Genomic DNA, 12330 nt, shown 5'->3' on the forward strand with positions numbered 1-12330 from the left:
CTTGCATATTAAATGTGTTACATGCAGCAGCAAACCGCTTGCACAAGACTGCACAACCTGTGTGCGTGCGTGCGTGCATGGGATTCCTTATCTCGTTGGATGTAAAGTCAAGCATCTGAGGTTGTATTGCAAAAGACCATGTCAACTGATAAGAAGGCAGCACAAGCTTCTGGTTTGTGTTTGTGTGTGCTTGTATGTGTGAGAGAATTGTGTGCGCCTTCATCTCTGCATTGACAACCTGAAGGCCCCATATGTCAGGTTAGTGGGCCGTGTTTCAGTAAGAACACCAAGAGTGGACAAACAATATTTCATTCTAAAGTGATAAATTCCCCCCTTGAAACTAAGTGCTTGTATAAAACAAACATTAATGACAGATCGGTCTATCCATTTTGCATGATATTAGAGTAACTAATGTAGCAGACAGTGATGTATTGCCTCATGCTTGCTTTAATAATGAACATGAGGAATTTCATTGTGAACAAGAAGAAGATGGATGGAGAAGTATAAAGGAAAAACTAAAAGTAAAAAGTGACACAGAAGGATCTGACGAAACTGGAAATTACGAAACAGCAGGCAGAGATACATTGAGAGAGAACAGAGGATGCTGTAAGGGAAATGTGTGTACTGTAGGCACCTGCAAGCACTGCAGTGCAAGGGGAGTGCTTGATAAACGTCTGCCTTGGGTAGTGTGACAGACAGTTATAGGCAAATGGCTGACATGGTTGCTGCAGTACTGCCATAGCCACACAATATCAAATACTGTACATACCATACATATACCAACATACATACATTTTCCCAAATCAAAAACCACCGAAGTGGAAAAAACTGCTCTCCAAAATAAATACTGCAAGACTGGCTCATATGTAGTTTCTCATTTTTATTGAGAGAACGCTAACGCGTTTCGGCCGCAGCCTTCCTCAGGGCAGATTGAAAAGTCTGCTCTGAGGAAGGCTGCGACCGAGACGCTTTTTCCACTTCGGTGGTTTTTGATTTGAGTTGCATACATAGCTGAGCACCCACTGCCTAAACTAAGAGGGCATCCAGAGGAAGCGCACCTGTTTTTCTTTCTTATACATACATTTTCCATTAGCATTGTTTGTATGTAGTTATACATTGCGTGTGTGTGTGTGTGTGTGTGTGTGTGTGTGTGTGTGTGTGTGTGTGTGTGTGAGACAAGTGAGTGAGTGTCAATGTAGAGCTTTATAGTAATAAAGGCTTTCTTTTTTTCCACCATATGCCTTTCCATCCTTGACAAGAATACAAAATATTGTGCTCCTCGGAGCACAGGTCTCCGCCAGGTCAGGTAGCAGAAGTCAATCTTAACCAATCAGGATGAAATATAACAATTCGGACAGGTCCGTCTTGATGACATGACTATAGAGACAATGTGAACCGATTAGCGTGATGTTTGGACAAAATCAGCAAAATCTGTTTTGCAAAAATCGGCCTCCTGGTGGCGCTATAAAAAGGTTGAAGTGAAAAATGTGGGGACAAGGTCTTCAGCCTCAGTAATTCAGACAATTACCGAGGCAAACACTGGTGTGTGTGTGTGTGTGTGTGTGTGTGTGTGTGTGTGTGTGTGTGTGTGTGTGTGTGTGTGTGTGTGTGTGTGTGTGTGTGTGTGTGTGTGTGTGTGTGCATGAATGCGTTTTTCCGTACCAAAGCTCCAATCCGTCCTCCAGCAGGTAGACATGTGGCGGCTGGGACACATCAGTGCTCAGTTGGATGACAGGAAGAAGGAAGGGGTACAGGTTTTTGCTCTCCGCTCCAAGGCCCTGTGGCGTCACAAATAAAATAGTTAGTCATCGTGCCATTAGGACAACAGCACTACAGAACATGGGTTTAAACACTGTGCTTCAAATTTTGTGACAGGCTATTGTTAATATAATCTAACCTTATTGGTTAAATTATATTTGAACCAAAAACCCTCAGACAGACTTAACCATTTTCTTTCTACTTTCTACTTATGTGTGACACTGTAGTATGACGAAGTAGGGCATTGATTTACCAAATAACTTAAGCCCAGCCTTAGTTTCTCTGTTTGTTCAAGGCTTGATGTCCCCTGAACTGTGAACTTCCCTGAACGTACAACATGCATCATAACCAATACATGCTGTTTAGTAGTTGTGTATGTATGTTAGCTGTATGTCAGTTCTCTGAATAGAGTGTCGTTGGTCTGAGGAGAGCAATATCAGAGGGAGGCCAAAGAGAGAGTACCCCAATGTGCTAATGCCAACAATGTTCCAAACCGACAGCACACATGCACACACACAAATGCACGCGCACACAGTATGTGCACAAACAACTCAAACACACAAAAACAAAAGTTAAAAAGTGTAGCACAAACTCATTCAGCCAGTCTCCCCTGGCTAAAATCTATATTCTGCCCTCTAAAATGCTCCACACATCACTAACACTGACATCTTCTTCACATGTCCCCTCTAGTCAACTACGATATACAGCAACCTCAGCCTCACACACCCTTCAATAGCTCCCCCATCTTCCCAGGTTCTACTCAACCACTTTAAATCCTCTCAGATAGAGGAAGAAGAGATGCTAGATGGTCTCGAATGCTGCATATTGTGCATCTGTCGCTCTGAGGAGCCAAAGTATATTCGGTACCATTTCAGAATGCTTATTCTTTCACGGATGTCACAGTAATGGTATTTTGCCATTATATGTCAATCCAAATAACCTTGTGTACATAGATGGGTGGGAGAGTGAAAGAGAGCACAACATTTGTGTTAACCTGTCCCAAATCAGTATTCTGTATCAGAAGCTAGTGGCATAACCTATCAGGCAGCTGCTCTTTTGTGCAAAACAAAAATAAAGGGACATTCACACCAAGCACAATAACGATATTGTTTTAGTCCACACCACAACTATAACGATAACAGTGGTGACTGATATAGTTATAGTGCTTAGTGTGGACGGCTCTTAAGGGACTAAAAGCCCCACTAAGGAACCCAAGAGGCCATAAAATAAAAGTGCCATAGTTAAATGCTTGTTGATGGAGGTGCACAGCAAATTCCACGGAAATCCATCTTGTTTGGGACTGATTGACATTGCCATCGTAGCTGGGCCAAAAACAACACATACTGTAGGCCTCTGGTTTGAGGGCAGACAATATGGGATCCCAAGTAAAAGAAAAAAGAAAAGCAGCGCCCCCAGCATTTTTCACTTCAGTTGCGCAACTTTGAATCTGTTCTTGAGAGATTAGAGGGTAGAAGACTTGCACACTCAGCCGATAACTGCCCAGCACAGTGTTTGTCTGAGTTACGTGCAGGAACTAATTTAATTTCCCATCAGTCCTGAGGTTCCACAGTATTGTGAGCTTAAACGGTCACTGTGGATGTGGCATTCTTGATGTAGGTGTGTCAGCTGACATGGTATAAATTTGTATTGTAACTGGGAAACATTTAAAATATTTATTTTAGGAAAAAATCAAGTAGTCAATTACAAGTTACATAGTTTTATTGGTGATATTGACCAAGGAGCCGCCCATGTGTAGAGGTTAGAGCATACGCCTTTCATGCGGAAGGTGGGCATGCGGTCGCAATGGGTCCCTAGCGCCAAATCAAATGGGTTCAGATCTGTGCCAAGTTTCCTGCAGAAGGCGCGTCTGAAGCCCGTCCTGGACAGTAGTCTCGACACACAAAAACAGAAGTAGATTGGTGAAATTAGTGAAGTGAAATTAACCTTTTCCTGAAGGAGCCATGCCATTTCACTTGATGAAAATCCACTTCATAACAAGAGGCCCCGTGTTCTTGCTAAACAGTGCTTGCTGGTGATACCAGACACCTCAGTTCAACCTGAGTTTCCACTGCAGGCCAGGTGGTCAAAAAACAGGCTCTACACACGCCTATATCCATGCACATGAAATGTCTATGGTTTATTTAGCAAAACCAGGCTAAAGATCGCATAATATCTTGGTCCTCCAAATCGAACACATTTTCTAGGGCTAGCCAGGGCTAGTCAGTTCTCTGTGGGGCCATGAGCTGTGATTGGTCTACTTTTGTGGAGACTTGCAAGCGAACTTACAGTACAGACAAACCTAGTCTGTACTGTAGACTAAAATACATTAATATATTTTGTATATATTATACATACAATTATATAAAATTATTGACTTTGATTTAGATCAAAGATGGCCGTGTAGGGTTCTATAAGAGGGCAAGTCAGTTCTCTGCTATGTGGCGGCATGAGCTGTGATTGGTGTACTTTTGTGGGGACTTACAAGCATACATAAAGTACAAACAAACCCGATGACCATTTGATTTCCATTAATTTACCAAAGTGCTCAAAGTGCAGCGTTCCAATAGAATAAAAACATGTACAAGGTTGGTCATTTCATGTCTCTTCAGTCATACAATGTCACTGCCTCCCACAGTCCACCAGATGTGTGGTGTGCTCCCCTGTAATTTTCAAAAAGTGGCGTGTCTACATCAATGAGCTTTCCAAAACCTCCTGCTGTGGATGTTATGCAGCGGCAGCTACTGTAAGCGGGGGTCCACACCTTCCTGCAGCCTGAGGGGACCCTGGGTCTTTTCTCTTTGTGCATTGATTAGTGGCAAACCAGAGCGATGTCTCCCCCAGAAAATTATAGGAATTGTTTTCATATTTATTTCCAAACGTGACAAATCCCACATGCTGCTGACAGAACATGTATTATTCCCATTGCAATTAACAGACTCTCAGATATGAACTGCGTGCGAAAGAGAGAGAGCAAGAGAGTGTACTGTATGTGTGTGTGGGGGGGCCTTGTGATTGATATGTAATGCAAAGAAACATCTGTGAGCAGTTGACTGAATTTGAACACAACTGCTATAGGAATCTAATTCAATACTTTTCAATCCATGGTGTTAGCACATGGTATAATAAGTATGTGTGACAAATAAAGAAATACAGAGACATCAAGAAAACACTAACCAACATCCTGAGGTACCAAACCCAGGCATCATATGTTTGTTAATCGTTCACATCATTATGTTACTTAGATAAGACATGCATAAGACATGCATGTCAATTATTTAATGATTGATTGATTGACACAAATGCATATACATATTTGTACATGTCCTGTCCTGTCAACAGGATACAATGTGCAAAAAAACAAGAGCTTATTTCCATTGTGGTCCTTTGAAATGCAAACAATGTTATTTATTCAGCATGATGTTAAGACAAATGCTAGGTTTGTTGACTGAGGTTTATGCTATTTACTCTTATCTTGAACATGTCAGGTGCTCTGGATAGATAGTAATCTCTGGGAGATGTGAGTCTCAGCATCATGTGGTAGGATAAAAAACACTTCCAGACAGATCCACTGTGCAGAGCCACCTGTCACAACCTGCTAGCTTCAATCGATATGAACAACAAACACATTCATTGTGTCTGCGATGTTTGACCCAGTGTGGCTTTTGAACATGGCTCTGGTCTGCATAATATGTGACATAATTTCCCATTCTGGAGGAATGAGGTGGCATGTGATGTATCACACCACACGTAATGCCAACTCTGTTTGCAGAAGAGATTGCACCTGTGACTTTTTGCTACACAGCTGCATAAGATATTTGGTGTTGAGGGAAATACTTGTAGACCTAGGGGGACCCCAGTCAACTGCTGTAAGTATACTGTATACAGTATGTGTTTACAGTAAGTACTTAAATGCCCTGTCAGTCAGCACATGAGAAAAAAGGTGAGTGCTCATGAACACCATTGACCTGCGCTGTTCTGCACCTCAGAGCTGTGTATGTGTTTGTATGTACAAGCTTGTGTTAGTCTGTATCTGGCTGGCCATCTGTGCCTTGGTGTTTGTATGTGTTGTTTGTCTCTGTGTGTTGGCACGTGTACATCTTTGAATGCCATACCTGTACCAAGTGGATGAGTGTAGTGAGTATGGCACATCGCAGCATGTTGTGTTCTTCAGACTGCTTCCAAAGCAGAGGCAGGTACTGAACCAGGCAGCCCACGTATGGCCGGATCTGATATATGGAAAAGTACACAATTAGTAATATTAGGGCGATGCCTGAGAAATGCCCAGTGGGAATGATACTGGTTGGGAACACATGCCCCTCCAGTTATGCAATATCCATTGTACCTATTGTCAGACTGAGTACCTAGTTCAGTACCCATTATTATAGTACTTGAAGAGCTGTCTATGACAACAGACAGACAGACACAGATACAGAACTACTTGGAGTTTGGGTTCTGGACAACCACTCATAGAACCAATATCCCACTCAGCACAACACGCCCTAGGATCCTCTGCGCTACACGCGCCAATTTTGAAGTGGATCAGTCGGACGGTCCTCGAGTTATGTGCAACAGACAGACAAACACACACACACACAAGCAACATCATTGACTAAATATAATAGAATGGAATTCTGCACAAGTCATGTTCTACTGATAACGGACAAAATACTGCATCAGTGTTAGTCTATGACATCCATACAGAATACTGGAAGCGAGGGACACCTACAATTACACTAACTTTAACTTTGCTGATTGAAATATCTCTGTATATTACTCTGCATATTCATCAATAATAATATTATTTGTCCCCAGTCCCCACTCCTTGGGGTGTTTTTTGTCACTGTATATCTGCACATATTTTAGCTTTGTTGATTGAAATCTCTCTGAATATTACTCTGCATATTCATCAATAATAATAATAATATTGGTCCCCACTCCTTGGGGTGTTTTTTGTATATTTGCACATACGTGAAATTTGTCCTCTGCATTTATCCATCCTATAAATCACTAGGAGCAGTGAGAAGCCTTAAACCCTAATTGCTCGGGGAGCAATTAGGCGTTAAGAGTCTTGCTCGGGGAAACACATCGACACATTGCTGGCCTGGCTTGGAATCGTACCTGGGACAACCGGGGGCTCTGGCTCCCCATGCGGGCTCAATAACCACTCAGAGGCGGGCTCACTAACCACTCAGCTATGGGCGCCACCTACACCTCCCACCTGCTTATAGTCTCGTAAGGAGCCTTTTGGCAGCTACCAATAATTGTGGAACTGTTTTTATATGTGGCAAATGTGATAAATTATTAAATGTTCAATTAGCACAGGCTGGGAGGCCTGTCACGTGTGTCAACGTGTGTATGTGCCACCGCAGTGAAGAAAGTGATAGCATGGAGGTTGCAAATATTTATGAAGTTTTAAACTAGCAGCTGTATATGTTAAATTAATCAAGATTGAGCAATTACATGGCATATTAAACAAAGGGATAAAATCTAATCATAATTTTCTGCCAAAATCTTCAGCTCTGCACTAGTACTTTATTGCACCAGATTCTGTCTGCTGTTGCCTCACGTCCTCATGGGCACGAAACATCCCCTATGAGGAGGGATGGAATATTCACGGTACTTTCTCCCATACTGGTGGTTTTAGATACAGGACCAGAGGGGACTTAACGAGATTTAGAGTTTGCAAGGATGAAAGTCATATCTGTGACAGATTTAAGTTGAGGGATCATTTAAAAGAAATGGCTTAAATCAGCTCTGAGGGGTCAGATGAAGGTAACAAAAAAAGGGAGTTAATTGGATGCAGGTGAGAAGAAAGAAACGGATCTACGTATATAGGGCCACAATAGCATTGCTAGGGCTGAGAGAGTAATTGCATCAGAATAAATGAGAGCAGACATCACAGTCATGGTCGGCTTGTGTTATACAAACACCTTTCTTCGACTATGGGAAAGAAACATCAATCTCTACTTCAGGATATGAGTTGTCAAACCTTGATCATCAGGGGCTAGTACACTGTGACCGAAGTTGTGAAGTGCTAGCATAATTTTAAAAAGAAAACAGCCAATCACAACCCCAGAGGGTGAACAGTCAACAAATACCACTGAGATTAATTTGTTCTCTCTGCAATTGCATCAACCCGACTAATCAAAAACATTTAATTTAGATTTGACACCTCAGAGAACTGGCTGTTCCCTGTCATTATTGCCGTATTCCGTGGCATGATGGGTGCAGGGGTCGGGGTATTCTCACCTGGATGTTGACTCTCTCGATGACACAGGAGATGACATGCAGCACCTGCATCTTGGTGTCACACTCTGTCACCTGCTGCAGCAACTGGAAGAGCAGCCCGAAGATAGATTCTAGGTACTGCACAGCAAAACAAAGGGGGTTAAGTTGGATGGTGGGTGGGAGGGTATGGGTAAGCGTGTACAAGTAGTATTCATTAAGGATGAAATAAAAGATATGTGAGGATAATTATAATTCCTTTTTTTATATTATTATGCATCATGCATAATGCCTCAACTGTTACCAGGACTGATATGGGACCGGTGTACTCACCGGTAGGAACTGTTCCGTCCTGAACTCAAAGTCATCCACTGGTGATAGTGTTGTTAAGGAGGAGTTCAAACTTGTTGAAAAGAATGTTGTGAGCGGGTGAGCAGCATGGAGAAAGTTACTTAAACATTATTACTGGGGTGAAGAGGGTAATGCGTCAAACGCACATCCACGCAAATGTCACAAAATTGCTTTTTTTTCCGACTCATTGCACTCAGGACTCTAGTCTATTCAGGAGTCTTTAGTAACTCATCGTGCCTGAGCACCTGTTTAGTATTCTAGTCCTGAAATCTGATGTTTTGAAACGCAGGAATGTAATAGGTGCATTTCTGATGCCTTCTGCAGAAAGGAAGAAGGCAATCAGAGCTGTGTGGCAAATAACGGTTATGGATGCCATTCAGACAGATGCAGCCTTCACAAGACCTGTGTAATGTGTCTACAATAAATAAAATACACCACATTGTTAGTTTGGAAAGGCCTCTGTGCTAGATTCAAATGGCAAACATAAGACAAGCATGCTTGCACTGTAATTTTCTGTACAACAAAATGCATGTCCTATTTAAAGTAGGGTTTTATTTCAAATATTTCACTCGATGTCTCGCTATGGGAGAGCGCCCTCCGGCGTGATCACACAGAAGTACACCTTCATAAACTTCCAGACAATCCTATTGGCTGGACTGACCTTCCTCTGACTGGAGGTCCCGCCCTCCTCCTATATCAGTCAGTGGATGGGTCATTTTCCCTAATTCAGTTTCTCTTCTCGTTCGCGATCGAGGAAGAACCTTCTCAGTCCACCTTATGAAGTCAGTACGGCGAAAGTCTCAACAGGACAGGATAATATCCCGGACCGCGAGACGCTACTGATGGTAGGTGTTGACTTTCTTTACAAAACCTGTGATAATATCGCAAGTTGCCCTGCTAGGAACTTAATACGTTCCATAGCCAAGCTTATTAAGCTAAAAAGAAAGCATAGTCTGCTTACATAGTAATCGTGATTCGAAGGACAAGTTTAATACACTCTCCCTAGTCTCACCCTGATTACTAGCCACAGCTAGCCCTGAGCTAGCTGTAAAGAACAACACGCCAGTATAATATACTCGGCCCCAGTGTTTGTTTCTTTCAAGCCTAGCAGCAGGTTGCCAGAGGGAGAGCCCTGAGCTCTCCTCAGCCCCACAGACTGCTAGCCACAGTTAGCCACGAGCTAGCTAGGGAAAAACAAACATGTGAGCATAGTCCGCTCAACCCCTGTGTTTTCGTTTTTTCCCTCCTCCCTGTTCTGTTCCCTAAAGCTTAAAACGCTTAACGTGAACGTGGCCTCCACAACTCTGAGGAGCAGGACCGGGTCCAAGAGCCCCGGTCCCGCAGAAAAGAGTGTGGGACGCCACCGGGTAGTAGTATCATAATACTACCGGCTAGCGTAGCATGTCGTCACCGAGAGCTTAACAAGCTCCCACTAGCGACACTTCTTGCAGGCTACCATGCTAACACAGGGTAAACACGACACCTTAACATCGTGTTTTTCTCCGGGGTGACCTCTCACCCACAAGCTAACACCGAGTAAAAACACCAGCGTCGTCCGCTCTTAGTGTGCTTTCTCCGGGTCAGCTCTGCACGCCACCAGCTAGCGCCATAAGACACCAGCTAGTTTTTAGCATGTTGTCACCAGTGAGCTTAATAAACTCCCACTAACAACACGTCTGGCAAGCTATAGCAAACACGACAGCGTCCCTGCTTTACATTGTGGTTTTTATCCGAGGTGTTTCTTAGCCAAGAGCTAAAACACTGAACAAACACACCAGCGTTTACACTCTTAAATGTGTCTTTTCTCTGACCAGCTTAATACGCTGCCAGCTAGCTTAGTGCGTTGCCATCGGTGAAGCTTAAAACAAGCTCCTACCAGCAACACGTTACACACTGCGTGCTAACACAGAGTAAACACGACAGCATAACCTGCTTCACATCGTGTTTTCTCCCAGAAGGGGTTTTAGCCACAAACTAAACACCGGGCAAACACCAGCGTAGTACGCTCCTACTGTATTCCTTCAGAGACAGTCCTGTACGCCGCCAGCTAGCATAATATGCTACCGGCTTGCTTAGCACGTTGCCATCGGTGAGCTTAAAGCTCCCACTAGCAACACGTTTTGCACACGACGTGCTATCACTGAGTAAAACATGACAGCATCACTGCTTCACATCGTGTTTTCGTCTCTAAAGTGGCCTCGTAGCCACGAGCTAAAACCGAGCAAACACACTAGCGTTAAACGCTCCTAGTGTTTCTCTTTCAGCTCTGCAAGCCACCAGCTAGCATCATAAACTACCAGCTGGGCAGGCTACAGTTAGCTACACGCTAAAACCGACATCGTGTTGTTTCTCTGGGACAATAAAAGCTTAGAAAGTTTTTCTCCCATACACGACTCCCCTGTTTACAGACCTTGCCACAAACAAGCTCCACGCGTGTTGTGAACAATGACCGCTGCAGTCCAGCAACGAAGGGACCCCTGTCCCTCGAAAGAGTGCGGGGTCTGCGGGAATAGAATGTCGGGTCACGACGAACACAACTCATGTGTTATTTGCCTGGGACCAACCCACGCAGCCCGAGGGCCGTGTGAGGAAGGTCCGTTCCGCATAAGTATGTGGACTAACCGAACCTAGGTTCGTCAGAAAAGCGGGCCAAACATTTCCAGTCCCTTCTACACCAAGTTAGGAAGAGGACATGGACGAGGCCCAAAAGTTACTCCGGGGTACAGATTATGTCCCCTATAACCAGGTCATTGAGCAGGCGACTGGCCAGTAAAACGAGCCTCTCCCCACGACTCATACTCGACCTCGAGTTGCCAGCGGCGTAGCCTATAGCCACGAGCCGCGGCCAGTATGAGAGAACGGTTTTAATGCCTACTCCTGTTGGCAACCAGCACTGGGACAACAGTTGACGTGTCCTGGGCTGAGCCCTACTCTTCCGCTACCCGTGGAAGAAGGGGTGGCCACACACCTCACGTCAGAAGCCACGGCTCTGACACGAGAGCCCAAATCCATTGCGAAGCACGCATCGCCTAAATGGCAGGCGTTCTCGCTTGCAGCTTACAGGCCAGGAGGAGCACCCTAGCCAGCCAGAGGCAGGCCTCGGGTAGCTACTCTACAAGAGTGAAATACAGAAAGGAGAGGGACATGGCTGGGACTATGTCAGGAGGAGACGGTGGACACCGCCTCCCCCTCTCTCTCTGGTGGTCCTGGAGTTCGGATGGCCGGGTGGGCGAGGCGAACACGCTCCGCCGCCCGATGGAAGAGAGAATAACTTTACACACTATACATTATGTGGATAATGTTGTGTGAATATAAACATGAGTTACGACTGTAACCCCGGTTCGATGATACTATGACCACGATGTCTCCTTGGCAAGACATCAGAGTGGTTATTGGAAATTGAACCCTCTCTACCTGTTTCTCCAATAAAATTCAAACCGTTACAGCCTGAATTTCAGGGGCACGGCAAAAAGAAATGAAACAGGACAAAACCAGAACATAAGGGACACACGCTCGCTACCGCAGAGGTCTCACAGACACTTCAGGGTAGCGGGGCGAATACTCGCCATGAAGAGATGGCGATTACGCCCTGTCCCCAAGGGAACGGCTCACGGTCGACTCTGTTCAACCACTATATGGCGCCATGGCACCACAATCGAGCCTAACCAGTGTTGTAGGAACCCCACTGTATGATATCGGAATGGATAAGGTGCAACACACCACAGTAGGTGCTGCACTCTATGTCCAGGGATGTATACTACAGTTCGCCTCGAGACCTCCCCAAGCTAGTGGAAGCGATCTTCTCATAAGCAGGGGACAGGCGGGCGACTTTCTACAGGAAGATAATTCTCCCTGTTAGGAAAACGAACTGTACAGGAAATACCAAGAGACCAAGCTAACAGCGGGCTCTATTCGTGCTATTCCTGGTCAAAAAGAAGGGGGGGGGGGCTGCGTCCGATACTGGACCTAAGAGCCCTCAATCAGTATCTAAAGGTG

The 12330-nt window shown here is 44.6% G+C and overlaps 1 protein-coding gene across 1 annotated transcript in view; it reads right to left on the reverse strand.

Moving 5' to 3' along the window:
* Positions 1–12330, reverse strand: part of ipo11 (importin 11) — a 204046-nt gene that overhangs the window by 96328 nt on the left and 95388 nt on the right. Inside the window, exons 18-21 of the mRNA XM_084054558.1 lie at positions 8317–8357; positions 8008–8124; positions 5871–5984; positions 1663–1778 (exon numbers count right to left, since the gene is read on the reverse strand). Of these exons, the coding sequence (XP_083910684.1) occupies positions 1663–1778; positions 5871–5984; positions 8008–8124; positions 8317–8357 (388 nt within the window). The remainder of the gene's footprint in view (positions 1–1662; positions 1779–5870; positions 5985–8007; positions 8125–8316; positions 8358–12330) is intronic.

The sequence above is a fragment of the Gymnoscopelus microlampas genome (genome assembly GCF_963454915.1).
Source record: "Gymnoscopelus microlampas genome assembly, chromosome: 4".
NCBI classification, from domain to species: domain Eukaryota; kingdom Metazoa; phylum Chordata; class Actinopteri; order Myctophiformes; family Myctophidae; genus Gymnoscopelus; species Gymnoscopelus microlampas.